General features: G+C 60.9%; 3 protein-coding genes across 6 annotated transcripts; 2 read left to right on the top strand and 1 right to left on the bottom strand.

Annotated features, from left to right (window-relative positions):
* Positions 1 to 12: 12 nt before the first annotated feature.
* Positions 13 to 10,315, top strand: GIT2 (GIT ArfGAP 2). Of its 4 annotated transcripts, none has more exons than XM_081338947.1 (19): positions 13 to 260; positions 601 to 734; positions 1,278 to 1,390; positions 1,715 to 1,820; positions 1,963 to 2,049; positions 2,142 to 2,272; positions 2,511 to 2,605; positions 2,761 to 2,806; positions 3,624 to 3,675; positions 3,990 to 4,062; positions 4,300 to 4,397; positions 4,775 to 4,886; positions 5,166 to 5,299; positions 5,561 to 5,665; positions 7,120 to 7,335; positions 7,703 to 7,785; positions 7,904 to 8,134; positions 8,230 to 8,293; positions 8,691 to 10,315. In XM_081338947.1, exons 1-19 carry the CDS (start codon positions 209 to 211, stop codon positions 8,901 to 8,903), a joined length of 2,145 nt encoding a protein of 714 aa, XP_081195073.1. In that variant the 5' UTR covers positions 13 to 208; the 3' UTR covers positions 8,904 to 10,315. The 4 variants fall into 4 exon arrangements, with proteins under 4 accessions (XP_081195073.1, XP_081195072.1, XP_081195071.1 ...); XM_081338946.1 differs by having other exon boundaries at positions 16 to 260; positions 3,627 to 3,675; positions 5,561 to 5,710; XM_081338945.1 differs by having other exon boundaries at positions 16 to 260; positions 5,561 to 5,710.
* Positions 10,316 to 10,465: 150 nt separating this feature from the next.
* Positions 10,466 to 14,172, bottom strand: TCHP (trichoplein keratin filament binding). The gene is made up of 12 exons (XM_081338952.1): positions 13,578 to 14,172; positions 13,258 to 13,468; positions 13,121 to 13,177; positions 12,933 to 13,001; positions 12,676 to 12,849; positions 12,319 to 12,431; positions 11,915 to 11,981; positions 11,593 to 11,765; positions 11,334 to 11,415; positions 11,060 to 11,245; positions 10,836 to 10,979; positions 10,466 to 10,664 (listed from the first exon to the last, which is right to left on the bottom strand). The coding sequence occupies exons 1-12, from the start codon at positions 13,766 to 13,768 to the stop codon at positions 10,632 to 10,634; spliced, it is 1,500 nt and encodes a 499-aa protein (XP_081195078.1). The 5' UTR covers positions 13,769 to 14,172; the 3' UTR covers positions 10,466 to 10,631.
* On the top strand, positions 14,168 to 19,658 carry GLTP (glycolipid transfer protein). The gene is made up of 5 exons (XM_081338953.1): positions 14,168 to 15,088; positions 17,801 to 17,862; positions 18,158 to 18,291; positions 18,412 to 18,562; positions 18,765 to 19,658. Exons 1-5 carry the CDS (start codon positions 14,986 to 14,988, stop codon positions 18,945 to 18,947), a joined length of 633 nt encoding a protein of 210 aa, XP_081195079.1. The 5' UTR covers positions 14,168 to 14,985; the 3' UTR covers positions 18,948 to 19,658.
* The last annotated feature ends 694 nt before the right edge of the window (positions 19,659 to 20,352 follow it).

Below are 20,352 nucleotides of genomic sequence, written 5' to 3'. Positions count from 1 at the left end.
GCGCCCGCCTCCCTTCGGCCGGCGTCGGCACGGCGTCCGCAGCGGCCCGCCCCTCGCGAGGGCGGTCCCCGCGACGTACGGAAGCGTCTTGGCGAAGGGCGCCGCTTGCGCGGCGAGGAGCACCGACGGCGTGCGCGTGCGCGGCGAGGCTGCTCCGTGACGGGCGGGGCGGAGGGCGACCTGCGATCGGCGGCGACCCCGGCCCGCCATGTCCAAGCGGCTGCGGAGCAGCGACGTCTGCGCGGACTGCAGCGCTGCGGGTAGGCCGCGGGGGGGCGCGGCGGGGAGGGGGCGACCGCCCGGGGTCGGTGCCGGGGACCGGGGCCCCTGAGCCCGTGCAGAGCGCCCCGCGGCCGCCACAGCGACGGGGCGGCGGCGCCCTTCCCCCGGCGGACCGCGACTCCCGGGGTCCTCGGCCGGCCCGAGGGGGCGCCGGCCCGGATCTCTGGGGCGGGGCCCCGCGGACTGCCCCGCCGGCGGAGGGAGGGAGGGCTTCCCCGGCCCGCGGGAGGGTCCCCTGAGCCCGGAGCCGCCTCCCCGGGGCTGCCGCCGCCGCCGCCGCCGCCCGGCTTCCCTTCCTCCTCCTCCTCCCCCCGGCAGAGCCGACCTGGGCCTCCGTCAACCGCGGCGTCCTGCTGTGCGATGAGTGCTGCAGCGTCCACCGCAGCCTCGGCCGCCACATCTCCCAGGTGCGGCACCTGAAGCACACGGCCTGGCCCGCCACGCTGCTGCAGGTACCCGGGGGGGGGGACACTGGGCCGGCCCAGGAAGAGACGGGGGGGGGAAGGGGGTTGCTTAGAGGGTGGCGACCCTCCCTGCCCTCCCCTGACAGTTGGAGTCCACCCGTCCCGGCTGGACAATTCTGGGAGGTGAAGTCCCCCCACCCCCACCCACCCCGCTCTTCGTGTCACCGAGATTGAGAAACTCGCCTGGAGAGGATTTCCTGCTGTGGCCCAGAAGGCAGGGCTGCCCGTGCCAGGCCTCCTCCTTTTACGCTTGGTCTTTGGCGCTCATTGCAGCTAGCAATAGTAGACTCGCTGGCTCTGTTCTTATAGCTAAAGGTTTCCTGGGCACGGCGTAAAACAACTGAGGATGATGGAGTAACAGGTAAAGGATTCAGAGGCTGGGAAAAGGAAGCATCTTTTAGTGCTTTTTTAAATGTCAAGCGATGCTATTCCAACTGCCTCGCTTCAGAGAAAGTTCCTTCAGCCACGAAGCCACCGTGGAGGACGAGAAGAGGCAGCTCCAGAGCTTGTGCTTTGTCTTCGGTTTTGCAGATGGTGGAAACCTTATACAACAATGGTGCCAATTCCATTTGGGAGCATTCGCTACTGGACCCAGCCTCAGTGTTGAGCGGGCGGCGCAAAGCAAACCCTCAGGACAGAGTGCAGTAAGTGTACACCCTGTGAAGCCACTTTTGGGAATGTGCAGATTGTTCGCTTTGTGATTGGTCTGAAGTTCAGTCTCCACACAATGAGAAACTCAGGGTTGCCATCCCACCTACGCCAAATCAGGGGATGCCCTGAGGATGAAGAGCTTGGCCGGATTGTTCCTGGCTTGGTCGCAGCTCTACCAGTTGATCTTTTGTGATTGTCCGTCTCTGCCTCCCCCGCGTGTTGCCCCCTCCCCTGCCACTCTGGTCCGTAGCAGGAGAGACCCCTCCGGCCTTCCTGGGCTCTTGCGTTGCAGCCTTTTCCTCTTTCGCGTCCTGCAGCCCCAACAAGGCAGAATTCATTCGGGCAAAATATCAGATGCTGGCCTTTGTTCATCGCTTGCCGTGCCGGGATGACGATAGTGTGACTGCCAAGGACCTCAGCAAGGTAGATTCACCCCTGGGCAGATGGCGGGAGGGCCCAAGGTGTCCGGCTCTTCCAGGTGCCATCGTGCGTGACTTCAGCTGATTAGTGAAGCGTTAAGCTTAGGGCTAGACGGTCCTGAGGCCTCTCCTGCCTTTGCTTCCAGCAACTCCATTCCAGTGTCAGGACTGGCAACTTGGAGACCTGTTTGAGGCTTCTCTCGTTGGGAGCACAGGCCAACTTCTTCCACCCGGTGAGAGAACGGCGGAGGGTCTTTCTGTAGCCCCAAACGGGTTTGGAGTGGAGGTCTTGCAGCTGAGCCAGCTCTCTTGGCCCCTTCTGTAGGAGAAAGGGAACACCCCACTTCATGTTGCTGCCAAGACTGGGCAGATTTTGCAAGCTGAGTTGTTGGCTGTGTATGGAGCTGATCCTGGCACCCCAGACTCCTGTGGGAAGACACCGGTGGATTATGCAAGGTGAGCCCTTTTTTGCCAGTGGAGGGTCTCTTGGTAGCCACTGCCCAAAGGGCAGGTTTGGGGACTCTTCTGGCCTTTAGGGATGAAAACCTCCCCCTAGAGCAGAGGCCCCTTGGGGAGAATAGCAGAAGAGGATCCAATTAAGAACGGAGCTGGGCAGCACCCCCCCCGTTTGTTATCCCCTAGGAGCCCCATGTCGGTGAGTTCCGAGTGCCTCTCTGACCCCTTTTTCCACTAGGCAAGGAGGCCACCATGAGCTGGCCGAGCGCCTGTTAGAAATACAGTACGAGCTCACCGATCGGCTGGCCTTCTATCTCTGTGGCAGAAAACCAGGTAACTGGATGTTATGGCTGGCAGGATCCCGGTTGTCCTCTCTGCTTGAACTGGGCCACTCCACCCCTTTTCTCTGCCCCTCAGTCCAGGTGGGCAGATTCGGAGGAGGCCTGCTGTTTCCCCTCCCTGATGCGCTTTTGTAATGTTCTTTTCAGATCACAAAGGCAGGCAGCATTTCATTATACCTCAGATGGCAGACAGGTAAGAACCTGGCTTTGGACCTTGAGAATTTTTGGTAAAACTATTTCCAAGAGCAACGGCCCAAATGTGCGGTCTTTTGGCTTCCATATTGTGGCTTCAACGCGCGTTTGTTCAGCTGCTGAGAAGAGAGCCGAGTCTGGCGCCTCTTAGTATGTCGATCCCAACCCATTATCCTTAGCCAGCAGGATCAGACTGGGCGGGCTACTTTAGCTCTTTGGACTGGGAAGAGCAAAATAAACACAGTTTAGAACCCGAATCCTGGGAACGAAGGGAGCTGCAAGTGTGTTTTTTAGGTTGCCGCCTCCTGCTTCTGCAACGTTTTTTGCTTGGGCGATGTTGACTTGCAGCCTGAGCTGCCTGTACAGGAGCCAGAGGAGACGAGACAAGAGAGGAAGATAAAACAGCTCATTCAAATTAATGATTTAGCGGGGCAAAATCAAAAGTTGCTTTCAGTTGTGCGTGTTGGAGTCTCCTGTGTGACCACGGTTTGCCTCAGGACCTCCTCTGGGGCTTTGAAATGGGGGTGATGCCTTGCAGGGGGGACAGCCGCTGTCTTACCATGTCGGGGGTGGGTAGATAAGGCTTGCGGGACAGCAAAGCATCACCGCCCAGACCAAACCGGGGTTGGTTGTTTGGGGGAGGGGGAGAGGCTGTAGGCACGGAGGTGATTTAGGAAGTTCAAGAAAGCGCGAGCAAGCCTACCTGACCCCTTCGCGTTCGCACACACGCACGCACACTTTCTCAGTGACTCTGCCCAGCTCTGGTCTTTCTTCCGTGGAAGAGGCTTCACGTTCTGAAGGGCTGTTTGTTTTCGTAGCAGCTTAGACGTCTCGGCGCTGGCCAAAGCAGCCAAGAAGAAGCTTCAGTTGGTAAGTCTGCTCGTTTCTCCACTTTGGCCTCGAAGGTGGGCAGGGAAGCTTACTTTTGAAAGGAGGGGCCGCCCTCCCCAGCTCCCTTCCCTCCCTGGGACCCCCATCCCACCGTTTGCCCTGGGAAAAGAGGGCGGTCCAGAACTGCAGCCGCCCTCCTGGCTCTCAGACGTTTCCCAAAGGAGGGGCGGCTGCTTCTGGTTAAAGCCCGCAGCCGAGGACCGCAAAGGCTAGGCCGGCCCTGTCTCAGTCCCCAGGAACTCTGGCAGGCCCAGCCTCACCCTTCGGTCCTTCCCTCCCTCCCTCCTCTTTAGTTGAGCAATCGCCTGTTTGAAGAGCTGGCCATGGACGTCTACGACGAGGTGGACAGGCGGGAGACAGACGCAGGTGCTTTCCTCTGGTGGGGCTGCCCACAGCTGGGGTAGCTGCCTGCAGGGCCCCACTCCACCTCTCACCCCACCCCGGTTTTGCCTTGCTGGGATCCAGAATGAAGCCACGGTCCAGAGTAGCAACGGAGGGAGGGGTTTTCTGTTGCTGAGGGGAAAGGCTGGGATTTGGGGAAGGGCAGCTAACGAGAAGGGAACGCTACACGCCCCTGACCTTGCCTCCTCCTCGCACCAACAGTGTGGCTTGCGACCCAGAACCACAGCACACTGGTCACCGAGACAACTGTGGTCCCTTTCCTTCCTGTCAATCCGGAGTACTCCTCAACAAGGAACCAGGTGCGAATCTCCGGTGATTTCTCTGGGCTCCGGCAGTTACAAGAAGCAGCAGGCGCCCCTTTCCGCTTGCTTGCAGGGCTGAGTTTTCCCCCAGCTGAAAAATGGCAGCATTCATCCACTTGGGCCTTGCAAATCCATCAGTCTGGGGTGGAAGGGGGGGGCCTCAGGGCCAGTCTTCCCATGCCAAGATGCTGCGGGCAGCCATTAGAAAGGGGGGGGGGCGGGGTTCTGGAGTTAAAAGGGAGAGTCGGCTGCATCCCCGCCCTGGGTGGGAGAGCCCCAAGTCTCTGCACCCCGCCCTGGGTGGGCTGGAGCAGTTGCCCCGCTTGTCCCGGCTGTCCTGAAGGACCCCGACAGGCTGTCCTCTGTGCTTCCAGGGAAGGCAGAAGCTGGCCCGCTTCAATGCCCATGAGTTTGCCACGCTGGTGATTGACATCCTGGGGGATGCCAAGCGAAGGCAGCAGGGGAACCCTGTTCCAAGTACCACAGGTGAGCCCTCCAGCCCCCTGGGAGCTGCAGCCCAGCTTTTAAGAGGTGGTCCGGTGGGCGGTGGAAGGATCCACTCCCGTCGTGGCTCTGGTGGCGTTGGGGCCAACACGACGGCCTGCAAGGGAGGGGGATTGCGGGAGCAGCTCTGGGGGAAAAGGACCAAGGAGAGAGAAGGCCCAGAAGGGCCTCGAGGGAAGGAGGGTCCCCTGGGAGGAAGCCCCCCTCTGCCAAGGCCTTTCCCAGTGGCCACCGCTGCAGGGTTGCTCTCTTTGGTCTTAGAAAACGTGGAGCTGATCCTCAAGTCAGTCAACTGCCAGCACGGTCCAGAGGCCGACCAGCCTGACTACGACAGCGTTGCCTCCGACGAAGAAGGCGATCTGGAAACGAGCTCAGGGAAGGCCTCTCGGCAGAAGGTGAGTGAAGACGATGGCAGCCTGGGGGGGCGGGGCTGGGGAGGCTCTGGGGGTGCTCCCTGGAAAGAGTTGAGACCGAGCCCCCCCCCCTGAGATTCTGAAGCGCAGCCATCTATCTTCCTTGCATTCTAGCGAGAGCCCTCACGAGGTCTCTGAATCTCCTCAGCTGAACGCTGTCTAATTTGGGGCACATCGCTCTAAGCGGGTGGGTGGGGGAGAGTGTGTGTGCAGGCGTAAAAGGGGTGGGTGGGCTTTTTGCAGAGCCTGGACTCCGACTTGTCTGACGGCCCCATCACTGCCCAGGAATACCTGCAGGTGAAAAACGCCCTGGCGGCCTCGGAGGCGAAAATCCAGCAGCTTTTGAAGGTGAACGTCAACTTGAGCGATGAGCTGAGGACCATGCAGAAGAAGGTAGCCCTCCACACCCTGCCCGCCCTGCAGGGTTGCGCCTCTTCGGCCACCGGCCGGTTGAGCAGAATCACCAGGGCTCTTCCTGGTGCAGGGAAAAGGGTGGCCCGCCTGGAGCAGCGTTTCCCCCGAGGCTGAGTTCCCCCCACCCCTTGCGGGTGCAGCCCTACGCTCTACGGGCAGGGGATGATGGGAATGAAAGACCACCCAGCTAGAGGAGCCCCAGGTTGCCGGAGGCTGCCTGGGGTTTGAAGGTGGTGTTTAGGGGGCCGGTGAGCGATTTAGCTTGGAACAGGAGGCGAGTTCAGATTCCCACATGCCAATGGTATCCCGAGGGCCCTCTGCTCTCCTCCTCCTTCTCGGCCTCTTTTTCCTTCCTCTCTTGCCTTGCCGTCCTCCCTGCCTTTCTCCAGCTGACAGGCTGTGGCCCTTTGGGGAGGTGGGCCCAGAACTCCTCTGCTGTAGTCCGGCTCTTGGGCCGCTTCACAGCCTGCCCAGGGCAGCGAGCAGATAGCCAGGCAGAGGCGGCAGCGGGTGCAGGTTCCTGTGTTGAAGAGAAAGAGGAAGCGTGGTGGTCCCCAGCCCCGCCCAGTGGAGGTGGGGAACTCCAGGAAGTTCTTTGGTGGCCCTTTGCGGGAGGGGGGGTCTTTCCTCAGGCACTGAGAAACTGAACGCCCTCCTCTCTGCCGCCAGCAGGCCATCCCCATCCTTTCTGCCAGGGGATACAGGCCTGGGCCACGCTTCGGGTGCCGCTCTCCGTATTTCAGATACGCAGGGAGGGGGGTGAGTTGGGGGGAGAATTGAGGATCCCCCTGAAGTTGCAGTCCCACCTCCCAGCAAGAATCTGCCTCCTGAAGCAGCAGCCTGGGAGGGCGGGATTCTGTGGCCTCTCCAGAGGGGGAGAAGGCGCTACGCAGCCCACCCCTGGGTCTTGCACAGGGCGGTCCCTTTTCCTCAGTGGGGAGGCTGTGGGCGGCTTCTTTAAATGCTCGATGCTCGACGTTAAGTGTTCATCCCTTGGCGATGAGCCTAATGGGCAGAGCAGGGCCGCTTGGCGGTTGGGCGCTGTAGTCACTCGCCCTCTTGGGTCCTTCCGCTTGAAGGCCTTATAGGAAATGGGCTGTGCGCCGGCTTCCTTCTGCCTCGGCGCCTCCTGCTTCTCTCGTTCCCTCCCCCACTGCGGCTTCGGCATTTCCACACTTCCCCTCCCGGCTTGCAGCTCGTCCCTCGCTGTTCCACACAAGCGTCCTTCACTCGAGAAATGTTACTCAAGCCACCGTCTCTTGGAGACGTTGTGGGAGCTGCTGAGCCCTGCCCGGCCTTGAAACGCCGCTGCCAAATCCCCCTCTCCTTGGTCCTTGGTCTTTAAAAATGAAGCCAGGCGTGTGGGACGACTCCACATTTCATTCCAGCTTCAGACCCTGCAGAGCGAAAACACGAGCCTCCGACGGCAGGCCACCCCCAACCCCCACCCGGCTCCGGCTGGCTCCGAGTACGCAGACAGGCCCTCCGTGCGCCGGCCCTCCCTGCGCGGCAGCCGGCCCATGTCGATGTACGAGACGGGGTCCGCCCAGAAGCCCTACCTGCCCCCTGAGGAGCACACCGCCCCCCGGCTCCAGCTTTTCCACGTGAGTAAGGCAGCTGCCCTGTCGCCCTCCCGATTCCTCTGCGGTCGCTGCCAAAGCTCCTTTGCTCAGCTGTCGGCCCTGCCTGCGCTTTCCCCGTCAGGGAATCGGGGGATCTCTGTGGCGAAGGCTCCTCGTTCTCCGCTGCCCCAGCCCAGGCAGCTCCCGCAGGCCCTCTGCGGCAGCTCCGGACTCCCCTAGCCCGCAAAACCTGGTGATTCCCAGCCTTGGCAAAAGGCCGGACTGGCTGCCCGCTTCCCTCCGGGGGGAGCGGCAATGAGGGAGAGAGCGCCTGGCTGCCTCTGGCTGCGGCCTGACTCCTCCATCAGTGGGTGGACTCCCATCTTTCCCCTCTCCCTTTCCGTTCCAGATGTCCCGACTGGAGAAACAGAGCAGCTTGCCCGAGGGGGATTACGACAACACCGCCCCTGGCCTGGAGCTGGACGAGACAGGGTAAGGGCCAAGGACCCTCGGTAATTTCGGGGCTCCACTGAAGGACTCCCTTGAGGCCTTTACAGGCCAGCTTGGGCCCAAGAGAGACGGGGCTACTCTCTGCCTTTCTGGGGAGGAGATGGAGCCGCCAGGGGCCCGGGGGAGCCGGTCTGGGGCTGCAGCACGTGCCTTTTGGCAGGCTCATCAGGAAGGCAAGGCAGCGGAGCGGCCTTGGGCCAGAGGGCAAGGACCCCGAGGCCCACCCCAGCTCTGGCTTCCCCAGCACGGAGGACGTGATTCGGAAGACCGAGCAGATCACCAAGAACATCCAGGAGCTGCTGCGGGCGGCTCAGGAGAGCAAGCACGAGAGGTGAGCTGGGGAGGCCGGAGATCTGCGGTGTGGGTCTGCTGGGAACAAGACCCCTTTTTCTGGGAAGACTCATCCGCCTCCTCTCCCCCCTGCAGCTACGTTCCCTGCTCGGAGAGGATTCATCTGGCCGTCACTGAGATGGCAGCCCTCTTTCCAAAAGTAAGTAACCTTCGTTTTAAGGGGGGCAGCAGGCCTGGGCAAAGGCTGGGCCAGGAGATCTTAGGGAAGATGGCGGTAAATTTACGGGTGCACCAGCAAGAGCAGAAAGTTCAGGCATCCCTGAAATTTGTGGACACTGTCAGAGGACAGGTGAGCAGAGTCAGGTGCAAATCAAGCGACGCCCATAAAGCCTGGCAGGCAAGAAGGCCCTTCCCAGCCTCTTTCCCATGTCTGGCTGGGGAAGGCTGGTGGCAGCTGAATCCGTGGCACCCCCTCGCTGGCATGGCGGGAGGCCACAGGACAACTTTGCCCCTGGCTGCATCCATAGGTTACCCTTTTCAGGCCCCGTGGGAAACCAGGTCGGCCAAAATGTTCAGCGTTCCCCGTCTTTTTCCAGAAGCCGCCAACGGAGCTGGTGCGCACCCCTCTGCGGCTGCTGACTTCCAGTGCCTTCCGCCTGCATTCCGAGTGCGCGAAGGCCCTCCCGCCCGAGTCTTGCTCCACGGCCGATGTCCAGCTGGTCACCCAGCAGGTCATCCAGTGCGCCTACGACATTGCCAAGGCTGCCAAGCAGCTCGTCACCATCACAACCAAAGAGAACGCCAACTGAGCGGGCTCCGGCACAGCTTTTGCTGTTGTCTTGGAAACTGTGTTCAGGTTTTCAGGGGATGCTCTTTTTTACAGGAATATTTAAAGCAGTGCATTGCCATTTTTTTAAAGGAAGCTCAGTATTAATTTTTTTGCATGTTTTTTTCTAAGACTTTTTCCCAGGATTGCTGTAATCCACTGCCTTATTTGGTGCTCTGTATTTGCCGGCATAGAGCGTGTGCGTTGGAAGTCTATCTTGAGTCAACCATCACCATCTCCCAGGACTTTTTTGCTGTTGCGAGGGAGGTTTGAATCCTGCGCTCTTAACACCCGTTGCGAACTCGGATGCCCAGTTCAGAATTCGGGTATCTGCCCTGGAATCCTGCTGTGCAGTTGCTTTGGCAATACTGAACCACTAAGGAGCACCCCGCCATCTCTTGAGATACAGGGAATAGTCAGAAGGACACCCCACTTTCCTGCTCGGTCTGTCTGGGGAGCAGGAGATGCTCGTGGCTCCGATTGGAAGGAAGAAGAAACGGCCCCTCCACATCTGAAAAAGAGCCAGGCAGGCCCCCCCCAGGGGCTCCTCACGCTGGACTTTCTGGAAAGTGCTTTTGCGAAATAACTATGCCTTGGCAGGCTTCGTGCCTTCCCCAGTATGGATAGCTCTTGTTACCTGCTCTTTTTAAAAAAAATTCCCTGCCCCACTGATACGGATGCATGAGGGTCTTTTCCAGCGTGCCTGCGGAAGGCCTGGCCAGAAAAGGGGGCCCTGTGCAAGAGAGGTGGCCAAGCACGGTCAGTGAGCGCCCAGCCTCCCCACTGGCAGTTGGGGCTGTGCCAGGGAGGGAGATCTGTTCGGGCAACCCATTGTGCCGGCTTCCCCTCTTCCTGCAGGCGCTCTGCATCTGCCACGCCATCCCCATTTGTTACAGCACAGCAGGCCTTTTTGTATGAAGAATGAAGAAAGCACACGGTCAAGGCACAATGGCCAGTCAATGCAAAAAAAAAAAAAGGGAGAAGTTGGGGGTAGCTTCTCCAGTGGTCATCCCCCCCCCCCAGTCAGTGAGAATTAGAAGCTTCCAAGCGAATGCAGCTGCTTGGCCAAGGCTGCACAGCAGCCCCCGAGAGAATGACGGGTGAAGCAGCCAACAGCCTGGCCTTCCCCCAGACACCCTGTTCACAGGCTGCTCTGCCACCTGGCCCTGAGGACTCGCCTGCAGCCGGAGAGGGCCTGGCTTGCCCAGGGCCCTGGCAAGAATGGGGGCACAGCTGCTTCGAGACAAACTCCCCACCTCCATGTTAAAACCACAGCTAAGTGAAGACTCTGTGGAGCGTGTGTGTTTGTGTGTGTGTGTGTGTGTGTGTGTGTAAAATATCCTGCTAGTGTGTGTATATGTAAATCTTAACATGTATAAAAAACAAGTGCCATAATATTTTGAATGCTGTTTTTCATTGTAGCTGTTTCTTAAAAGTTTTGTGCTATTGGGGGGGGCAGTGGAACAGAAATAGGCAGAACAATCTTGAGATTGCCCATCGCTTGCTGTCAGTATTTCTGTTCAGCAACAGGCCGGAGAAAACCAATTAAAAAAGAAAATAGCACTTTATTGACACTCTAAGCCCCCCGCCCATCTTCATTGCCATCTTCCGTCCTGGGGGAAGGCAGGAAGGCCACTCCTGGACGCGCCAGTCCACCCTCTTAGTCCCCAAGCAGCTGGCAAAGAGGTTCTCAGCCGTCCAGAATCTTCCTTTAGCTCCAGGCAGCTTTGGGGTAACTGTGGCACTAGAAAGGGGCAGGGCAGACGTAGCATCAGATCCTCCCTCTGGGAAAGACCACCGACGGGGTCTGCACTCCCGGATGGCAGCCCTGAGCCCCAAGGCTCATCGAGGGCCCTCTGGCCTGCCGCACTTGAGCAGTCCTAGGCTGGGGTCCCCTCGGGGCAGCGGCTCCCACCTGGTTGCGATAGCCGACCTCCACCATGCGCCTGGCCTCCAGCTGCTCCTGCTGCTCCTGCTGCTCTTCTCGCAGCCGGGCCTCTGCGGCCGCCTCTTGCTGGCTCTGGAGCTCCTCCTGTTGCTGCCGCTGCCGCTGCGTGAGCTGAAGGGAGAGAAGGCCGGTGTGGGACAGGGCACCTCTCAGCCCAGCCAGCCCCACCTGACTCGGCAAGGAGGCTCCACCTGGGCCTGCTGCTCCTGCTTGCGGGCCGTTTTCCGCTCAGCCTCTGCCTCCTGCTCCCGCTGCGTCAGCTGCCAGGCCGCTTCCAGCTGCTGGATCAGCTGCTCCCGGAACCTCACAGACTCCTGCTGGGCCTGCCTGTTCCGCTCCATCTTCTGCTGGATCTGCTGCTCCCGCTGGGCCAGGACCTGTTTGGAGCCGGAGTGGGAGGGCTGAGCAGGGACCCGCCCCTCCTTGCTTGGGAAGAGCAGCCCTCCCCCAAAGTCTTGCTCTTACCTCTGCCATGAGCCTGTCCCGGGCCTTCCGCTCTCTCTCCCACTCCTCCTCTCGCTTCTCCCAAACTTGCCTGGCTTCCTCCCTGGGAGGGGAAAGACAGGACGGGGAGATGCCCATTGCCCAGCAAGAGGCAGCACCAATCCCCCCCCCCCCGGTTTTGCCCGTCCACAGATGCCTTGGGCAGATGAGGATCCTGGTTCCCCAACTGACCCTTCCCGGCAGCCTTTGCTTCCAACCCCCTCCCCTGGCGCTCCCCCACCTAAAGATAGTGTCCAGCTCCGCCTCTCGTTCTCTTTCCAGCTGCAGCTGCTGTTCAATGACTTCCTTCATCCAGGCCACTGCGGCCACGGCTTCTTCCCGCCGGGCGGACTGCAGGCGCTGGTCTTCCTGCTCCTTCTCAGACAGGGACAGGAGGATCTGCCTGTCCTTCTCCTAGAATCACAGGGCCACAGGAAGCCACCGTGGCTTCCATGCAAGCAGGGCAGGGCCTTCGCAGCCACTGCGTCCCAGATCTTTGGGGGGACCACTCCTGCAGGCACAGCCCTTCAGCAGCTGCCTCCTGCCCTGGTGGACAAGCTTACCAGCTCTTCCTGGACCTGCTGAGCCCGTCTCCGTAGCTGGGCCTGGACCTGATGCTTCAGAAAGCGCCTGGGGAAAGAGGCGGGCAAGAGACAAGTGGGCAGACAGCCCTGGGAGCAACCTGGGCCAGCAGACCCCGGGAAGGTTTGCGCTTCCCAGCAAAGCGTCTGCCAACAGCGCAGCTGGCTGGGCCCAGCAACAGCTCCAATAATGGAAGATAATAATGGAATTATGGAAGACTAGACAGTGGGGGTGAGCGGCTCCCTCTGGCAATTAACCCCCCTCACGTTCTCACTGTAGCCTCCTATACGAGCTCTCAGCTGGACAACGGATTCTGCCCCCTCCTTGGCTGCCTCCTCCTCCAAGAACATCTGGAGAGAAGCTGCCTGCCCCCCCCATCACCTACCCAAGCTCCACCTTCTTCCGGTGCTCATCCTTGAGCTTCCGCTCAGCTTCCAGTGCTTGCAGCTCCCAACGCTGCTTCAGCAGGCTCTCCTCCTCCTCCTTCAGCTGGGTGGCCTGACAAGGGGAGCAAGAGTGAGGGCCAGAGAACTCTCTCTCTGGCCACCTTTGCCTTTCCACTCCCCCAAAGCCAGAACAGAGCAGGTGTGGAGCTATGGGCTGAATGAGGGCAAGCAAGCTGAGGAATCCGAATAGAAAGGAGATGATCTGCGGATCCAGAAATGGGACGGGCTGCCCTCCCCTTGACGCTCTGGGATGGGATGGCTGCAGTGGAGTCTCCGCGAATCCGCCCTTTGCGCACCTCCTTGTCCCGCAGCTGGAGCTCCGCCATCTGCTGCCGCAGCATCTCAGCCTGCTTCCTCTCCTCCTGCTTCCTGCGCTCCTCCGCCTGCTTCAGCCGCTCCAGGGCCTCTCCGCGAGCCCTCTCGTACAGGTTCTCTGAGCGGAGTTTCTCTTCCCGATCTGCCGCTTCTCGCTCGTTTGGGAGGAAAGCAAAGCAGGCATTAACCTCTGCCCACCCTCCTCCTGGGCAGGTGCGGAGGGGGCAGGTGGGCCTACCTGTTGCTTCTGTGCCAGCTGGTCCCCCCAGGCCTCCACCACGTGCTTCTTGTGCAGCTCCGAGCTCACCTGAAGTTCAGCAGAAACAGCGGCGTCCTAGTCCGCCCGGGGGACGAGCCAGGCTCTGATCCGCCCTCCTTCCTGGGGGGGGTTCCTTCTCCCCCCCCCCCGCCCAGAAGGCTTCCCACCTCTCGAAGCTTAGCGCTGTTCTTCTTCCAGCACTCGTACAGACGATCTTCCGCCACCTGCGAGCCAAGCCGAGCAAGGAATGCAACTCGAGCCGCCGCCCGACCAGCGCCCCCCCCCCCCGGCCCCGGGACCAGACCTGCTTCCGTCGCTCCTCCCTGGCCGAGCGCAGCTCCTGGCTCCGCTGCCGCTTCTCCTCCAGCTCGGCCTGCCCGCCGCTCCGCAGCCCCCGCAGCTCGGCCACCAGGCCCTCGCGCTCCCGGCACAGCAGCCCCCGCAGCCGCCGCCGCCGCCCCTCCAGGCCCGCCGCCGCCGCCGCCCTCAGGCGCTCCCGGCCGTGCGCCTCCATGCTGCGGGCGAGAGAGCGAGCGGGGAGGGAGGGAGGGAGGGAGGGGGGGGACGTGGCGCCCCCGCCCCCCCTTCCCGCCGCCCCCCTCCCCGCCGCCCCCCTCCCCTCACCTCCGCTGGAAGCAGCCGCGCGAGCTCCACTCGGCCTGCTTGAGGCTGCGCAGCCCGGACTGCTGGAGGGAGCGGCTGTGCAACTCCCACTGCCGGCGCAGGCGGGCCTCCTGCTCCCGCCGGCGCACCAGCTGCTGCTCCAGGACGCGGCTGCGGCTGGCCCAGAAAGGCGGGACGGCGGCCGCGTCCATGGCGGCGGCGGCGGCGGCGATGCCCGGGGAGGCGCGGCGCAGTGACGTCACGCAGAGGCCCGGCCGCGCGTCCTGACGTCACCCGCCACGCCGCCGCGGGATAGTTCCGGGGCCTCCGAGACCGCGCCCGACGCCCGCCGCTGCCTCCGCGCGAATGCCCGACGGTTGGGCCGCTTCCGGCGCGGCCAGGCGTCTCCAGGGCAGCGCTTCCGGTCTCTTTACAGGGGCCGCCGAGGGACAAGAGGTCCCGTTTCGCACAAAGGGCGGAGCCGAGCCGGGACTGTTGGATTTCCCACAAAGCTAAGAAAATGGAGAGGCGTCCTCCGGGTCTCCCTGCAGAGGCTTCCGGGTGCGCTCTTCGGAACCGAGCCCCGCGCTCGACGGAGCTGCCGCCGTAACTGGGGGCTCCCGTCCCCTTTTGGAATTCTCTGCAGCGCCCTCCCTCGGGCAAAGCCAGGGAAGGTTCACAACAGCCTTGCAGGGTAGCGCAGGCTCAGCTTCGCCCCCACGCCGCTCCGAGGTCACCGCTCCGCCAGCTGCGCCTCCTTTTTGAGCGGCGAGCGCAACCCCGACCGGACGCCGGGCAAGGGGGGCCGCCAACCCGCTTTCCGCCTGGCGATGCCCGGGAACCCCCACGAGGTCCTTCTCGCTTGCCCGGACTGGAGGAGGCGGGAGGCGCACCTCCTTCCCGGCGCTGGCTGCCGAGCGGGGTCTTCAGAGCGGCGAGCTGGACTGCCGCACCCATCATCCCCAGCTGGGCTTGCGGAACCCGAGTCGGCCCGTCGCGCTTCCGAAAGGGGGGCCGGCTCCGGGCTGGCGACCCCGAAGCCTTGGCCGCGGCTCCAGATGTTCATCAGACCCGTCGAAGCGTGGGCAGCGCAAAAGCTTTCTGCACATGGTCAGGGGTTGTGCCGCCCCGTCTTTGCTTACTGCTCCTTCGAAGCCGGGGTCACCCCGAGATCTCGGCGCCTCGCTTTTCGCCCAGGGAGAGTCGAGCCCGGGACGAGGCCGCCCCGGATCCGAGGGTGCTGCCGCTCCACTGTCCGGGGAGCGTCCGGGCCCGCGGGTTTGGGGATAGACTGCCCCTGAGCCAGGCGGCTGTTGCGGGAGGAGGCTCAGCGGCGCTCCGCCCCCCTCGGGGGCGGCGATGCCGAGCTCCACCCCGACGACCGGGTTCCTTCTGCCGACTCGCCCGGTCGGACTGCTGGGCTCCCGCCATGGCGCTGCTGCTGGAGTACGAGTTCCGAACGCTGCCGGCCGATAAGCAGATCGACACGGAGCCCTTCTTGGAGGCCGTGACGCACCTGCCGCCCTTCTTCGGTGAGTGGCGCGCCCCTCGTCCCCCGGGAGGCGCCCCGGCCGGCCGGGCTTGCGGCCTCCCGAGCAGAGCCGGGGAGGGACGCCTGCAAAGTTTCCCCTCGACACAACAGCCCTGCAGGGGAGGGCAGCGTGGCTCGGAGAGCGCCGAGGGCGACCTTAAGGGCCGGGGGTCCCGTGCGGCCGTGCGGAGGGGCGACTGAGAACGGAAGGAGGCATCGCTGAGCCTGATCAGCCTGCAGAGACCGGTTCGCCCGCCCACCCGCCAGCCGGGCTGTGCTCTGTGGATGATCGGTTTGACGGTCCAGATCTTATCTCCGACGGGAGCTGAGCCTACGCCGAGCTGGAGCCCCTTGGGGGAGGGGGCGCGAGAGGTGGGCAGTGCGGGGCCCTTTGAACCCCGACCCTTTCCGGGTCTTAGAGAAAGAGTCCGCGGCCGGGCTGGCCAGCCCTTCTCCCCGTCACTCTCCCCAGCGGGGGGCCGGATCGGTCACCTGTCAAGGCTTTGAAGTGGCAGATCTGCCCAAGTGCTCCAGCGGGCCAAAAGGGGGCAGAAGTTGCCCGACCGGCTTCAGGGATACAAAGCCTTTGCAGAGAATGGGGAACGGAGACTTTAATTCTTCAATAAACTGAAGGGCAGACATCCCAGGCGTCGGGGATCTCTTTTTCCATTCGAGTTTGGTTTCCTTTTACTCCTTTGGGGCAGAACTGTGCTGTCGCTAAATATTTAAAATTAAGCCTGGTCTTTCATTAAGGTCTGTGCTTTGGGGCACGTGCAGAGGGCCCTAGTGTGGTTGCCTTTAACGTGGTCTTCCCTGCACCAGAGGTTATCCTGTCCGGGGATAAGTCTTTTCCCCACCTCTTGCAATTCTACTCATCAGCCCGCCCCCCTTGGGCATCTCGCTCTCTGAACCCCAAACTGGGGGGGGGCACAGCCAAGAGGCTTGTGGAAATGAGATCTCTGGGCTGTCAGCTAATGGACGTAACTGACACCTGTAGAAATTCAGCCAAGCCTCCTTAAGTCCTCCTCTGCTTTCCAAACAATAAAGGTCTGGAGAGGCCAAACGAAGCACTTTTGTTTGGGGATGGGTTCCAAGGTGGCCTCAGAAAAGAGGGGGTGCTCACCTCAAAACACGAGCAAGGTGTCTTGGTGGGCTTATGGCACGACTCAGCTGAGCCATTGCAAGGTTTAGGTTAGTTCAGTGGGAGAAAAAACTGCCTTCCTGAGAAGAACTGGGGGGAGGGGCAATCTGAGGATCCTGTGGAGGAAGCTAAGACAGCCGATGGGCCACTGGAGAAAAATGGGCACTCCATGAATAGGGGCAGCCTACCAAGGAATACTGGGCACTAGACAATGCTGCCTCACTCAGGGCCTTCTTAGATTGGCCCCTGAACTTCATTAAGGGCCCCTTTAAGGCTTTTAGGGAGGCTCCGGTGCCCCGAGCGACTGCAAGAGCATTCTGTCCCCGGGGTTCCTGGGGATCCAGACACCCCCCCTGCATAACCAGCGAGTGGCTTATGGGCAACATCACCCTCAGCCTTGGCTCTGCCTGGCAAGCTTCCTCAGAATCTTTTGGGGCTTGTCAAGTTATCTCCCCTCACGCAGAGCTGCCCCAGTGCAGCTGGATGGCGGGTTGCTCCCTTCCCCTTATACTTGAAACCTGGGGGGCCCACTGGGGGGCTTTACCACCTCCACCAACAGCTGAGCCATCGTGAAAGCAGGCTGCCTTTTCTGCTGGGGATGAATGTCGGGAGCCAAGCCCAGTCTGCCTGCTGCTTCGCCAGGCCAGACTCACTGGCTGCTCATCTCTTCCCCCCCCCATGGGAAAAGCTCCCAGGGCCTGCTGGGTGTGCCAGCCTCTCCCTTCTCCCTTGTGCAATCCTCAATGGGCGGATTGCATCACTGGGACGCCTTCGCCAGCAGCCTGGCAGACGCTGCGCAGGTCCTGAGACCCTGTCTGCCGTGGGCCATCCCTGCGCCTCCAGGTGGGCTTGGCCAGCAAGGACCAGCCCCCAGACTGGACGGGGCCACTTGGTCTGGGAAAGAGCCGTGGCCTTTGCCTGCAGGCAGTGCTGAGTGGCTGCCAAGAGGCTCTCAGCCATTCCAGAAGGCCAGTGGGGGAACGAGAAGAACAGGAAGGACGGGGCCACTGCTGTGGGGTCCGGGGGAAGAGGCAGCCTTGCCCCGAGGGCTGTGTGGCAAAACAGGCATCCCCAGAGCCCAGACACCCAGCCACAACTTTGTTCTCCATACCCCAAACCAACTCTGAGCAAACGGACAAAGCCTGCTTTGAAAATCTGGCTTCGTGCTGGCAAGCTGGTTCGCTTGGCATTCAGGGAAGCCCTGCTGTCCACCCCCACCCCACCCGCACTGCTTCCATCTACTTCCGTGAAGTGCTGCAAATGCCAGATCTAAGCAACTTCACCCGTAGGACCTATTTATTCGCTGAAGCAGAGGGCTGGACTAGAAGGCCTCTTCTAACTGTTACTCTGTTTTATTCCAGCATTTATATAGCCTGCATTGCAACATAGTGACTCTGGGTGGCTAATAATCCACAAAAGCCACAATGCAAACTTGTAGTGCAAACTTTAACTTGCATTAATGATGCAATGTTTATGTGTCCAATAAACCATCTTAAAAGAAAAAAACAACTAACCAACCTCACACCCCACCTTCAACACGCATTCTGGAGACCTTTGCTCTCTCCTCCGCAGACTGCCTGGGCACCCCACTTGTCTACGCCCCAGTGAAGGCGGATCTCTCTGGGAACATTAAGGTAGGGAAGGCCCCAATCCTGGGCCTCTGAGGAAAGAGGGTGGTGGGTTTGAGCTGGGATCAGGCCCAGGCTGGGATCAAGCCACCACGGGGTTGTTTATGTCTATCGTGGCTTGCAAATCAGGCTCCTGGGAAGGCAGCTGTTTGCGAATCCTGAGGCACTAAGGAGGAGCTCCATAGGAAGCAGGATTAAGGGGGCTGCTAATCAGAACAGGCCCCTGTGGCCCCCTCTCCTGCCAGCTGGACCCAAACCACCCCTGGGTCAAACTCGTCATTCTCTTTTGGTTCAATTTCAGAAAATACGGGCGGTTTATGAAACTAACCCAGCCAAGTTCAAAACCCTTCAGAACATCTTAGAAGCAGAGAAGGAAATGCACGGGCCAGCCTGGCCAAAGGTGGGGGCCACCTTGGCCCTCATGTGGCTGAAGAGGTGAGGGGGTGACCGCAAAGCCACTTCTGCTTCCGAGGGGAGGCTGGAGGACCTCACAAGGACCCAGCTCAAGTGGGGGGAGGGGGGCTGGCAGCCTCTCAGAAACCTTTCTGCCCCCAGGGGTCTCAAGTTCATCCAGGTCTTGCTGCAGAGCCTTTGCGATGGCGAGCAGGATAAGGACAACCCCAACCTGATCCGCGTGAACGCCACCAAAGCCTACGAGCTGGCCCTGAAGAAGTACCACGGCTGGATGCTGCAGAAGCTTTTCCTGGTGAGCCCCCGGGGGGCCGATGGGGCCTCCGGCAGAGACCCAGCCTGCCTGGGGAGGCTGGGGGGTACCTGGGGGAGGGTGGCAACACCCTGGACCTCCCCTTCTTCAAAGGCTTTGGGGGTCTTCTAGCTCCGGCCCTGGGGAGGGGGGGCAAAGGCAGAAAAGCCAAAGCTGCCGCCGGCTGACTCGCCTCCCTCCCCAGGGCTCCGTCTACGCTCTGCCCTACAAGTCAGAGCTGCTGAAGGCCCTGGAGAAAGGCCGGGAGGTCAAGCAGGAAGAGACCATAGAGAAGATCCACCTGTTCTTGTCCAAAGCAACCCCCATCCTCGACACCATCTATGAGATGTACACAAAAATGAATGCGGAGCTAAACTACAAGGCTTGACCAGGCCCTCCCCTCCTTTGCCAGCCTGGGCCGGCCCCTTTGCCTCCCCTCCCTTCCCTCTGAAGCCCAGCAGGTGCCTTCCAGCCTCTCTGGGCCACCCCGAGCGAAACTCTGCAGCAGCGGCAGAGGTGTGTCTCCTGCCTGGCCCAGGCGGAGGGACCCCGATGCCCTTTTGCCTTCCTCTAGTGGCCTTTCTGCTGCTGGGGACAGCCCAGCCCTGCTCACTGGGGCTGCCTGCCTGCCTTTGGATCGCGCACGAGAGACACCCTTTGTGCCCCAGGACTGGCTAGTGCGCAAACACGTCACAAGTCGTGCCAGGAGGGCGCGTAACGCAGGAAAGCCTCGCCCCTCGGGGTGCTTCACCCCTCGGGAGGCAGCTTTCCGGCCGTGGGGCCACAGTGGGCTTCCCTTGCCTTCTTCTGGGTGGCTTTTAACTTCTCAATCTCGTCTGATATCCCGGCTGATTTCTGGAGGGGGAAACCAGCCAGCCCAGAGCGGCTGGACTTCCATGACTTTTGCGAGCGACTCTTGGGGTGAACACCCACAAGGCCTCTTTGCACAACGGGTGTCTTCAGGGAACTGACTTTGGCTTAAAACTGGCTGTCATTTTCCAGGGCATAAAATCTATGCCAAGCCTTAATGGTGTTAGTATTGCTTGATGCCTTCTGTGGGTGGTTTTAGGAAACCCAACAGTTGAATTAAAATTTAATGAAAGAGGTGTGCAATTTCTTTTGGTTTGCCCAAAGAAGATTTGTGGGAGGGGCAGCTAGACCACACTGGCTGGGGATTAGGGGGGGGGGGGGTTGAGTGTAAAGCCTTTTCTGCTAGTGGCCAACCCAGATGTTGCCAGCTTTACGATATCTACTTGGGTCATATGTAGATAAATATTGCTTTAAGTAATGCACCCAAACTAATTTGAAAAGACCTTTTAGGTAGCCCATGTGTTTATCTGCAACTCCACCTTCGTGAACCTGAACAGAGAAGCGGGCAACCCACCTTCTCAGCTGGTCCTGTTGTGCCCAGTAGAAGGCAGGCATCTTGGGATGGGTGGGGGTTGCCCATCATGCTCACTTAACAGGGCAACTGGACTCCTGGCTGGCATTTTTTGGTAGCTGGAATTTGCTGCATCGCACCAGCAGTGGGCAGCCTTTCCTCACAGATGGAGGAGGGGAGAAACTCATGCTGGCCATCCACACCCAGGAAGGGAGGGGTCAGCAGATGCAGCCCTCCAAGTTTTGCAGAAGGAGAAAAAGTTGATAAGGATCCCTTTGGGGCTGAGTGGGCCATGGGGAGTTGAGTCCTTGGGTCGGGTTCCTCTCTCCCCCCACCTTGTAGGGTGTCCAACCCACTGAGCTCCAGCGGAGTGTTGTCTCAAGGCCCCTGGGCTGCAGCCTCCCCCCTTTGC

The sequence above is a fragment of the Vipera berus genome, assembly GCF_964194415.1.
Source record: "Vipera berus genome assembly, chromosome: 14".
In the NCBI taxonomy this organism is placed as follows: domain Eukaryota; kingdom Metazoa; phylum Chordata; class Lepidosauria; order Squamata; family Viperidae; genus Vipera; species Vipera berus.
This window is presented reverse-complemented; position numbering and strand designations above follow the sequence as displayed.

Excerpts from the sequence above, each read along its gene's own strand:
- GLTP (XM_081338953.1), top strand. The coding sequence starts at position 14,986 with ATGGCGCTGCTGCTGGAGTACGAGTTCCGAACGCTGCCGGCCGATAAG. Across the intron at positions 18,292-18,411 it reads GCCCTCATGTGGCTGAAGAG|GGGTCTCAAGTTCATCCAGG; the intron begins GTGAGGGGGTGA and ends TTCTGCCCCCAG. Across the intron at positions 18,563-18,764 it reads TGCTGCAGAAGCTTTTCCTG|GGCTCCGTCTACGCTCTGCC; the intron begins GTGAGCCCCCGG and ends CTCCCTCCCCAG.
- GIT2 (XM_081338945.1), top strand. The coding sequence starts at position 209 with ATGTCCAAGCGGCTGCGGAGCAGCGACGTCTGCGCGGACTGCAGCGCT. Across the intron at positions 5,711-7,119 it reads TGAGGACCATGCAGAAGAAG|CTTCAGACCCTGCAGAGCGA; the intron begins GTAGCCCTCCAC and ends ATTTCATTCCAG. Across the intron at positions 8,294-8,690 it reads TGGCAGCCCTCTTTCCAAAA|AAGCCGCCAACGGAGCTGGT; the intron begins GTAAGTAACCTT and ends GTCTTTTTCCAG.
- TCHP (XM_081338952.1), bottom strand. The coding sequence starts at position 13,768 with ATGGACGCGGCCGCCGTCCCGCCTTTCTGGGCCAGCCGCAGCCGCGTC. Across the intron at positions 11,766-11,914 it reads AGCAGGTCCAGGAAGAGCTG|GAGAAGGACAGGCAGATCCT; the intron begins GTAAGCTTGTCC and ends CTGTGATTCTAG. Across the intron at positions 10,980-11,059 it reads AGCAGGAGCAGCAGGCCCAG|CTCACGCAGCGGCAGCGGCA; the intron begins GTGGAGCCTCCT and ends CTCTCCCTTCAG.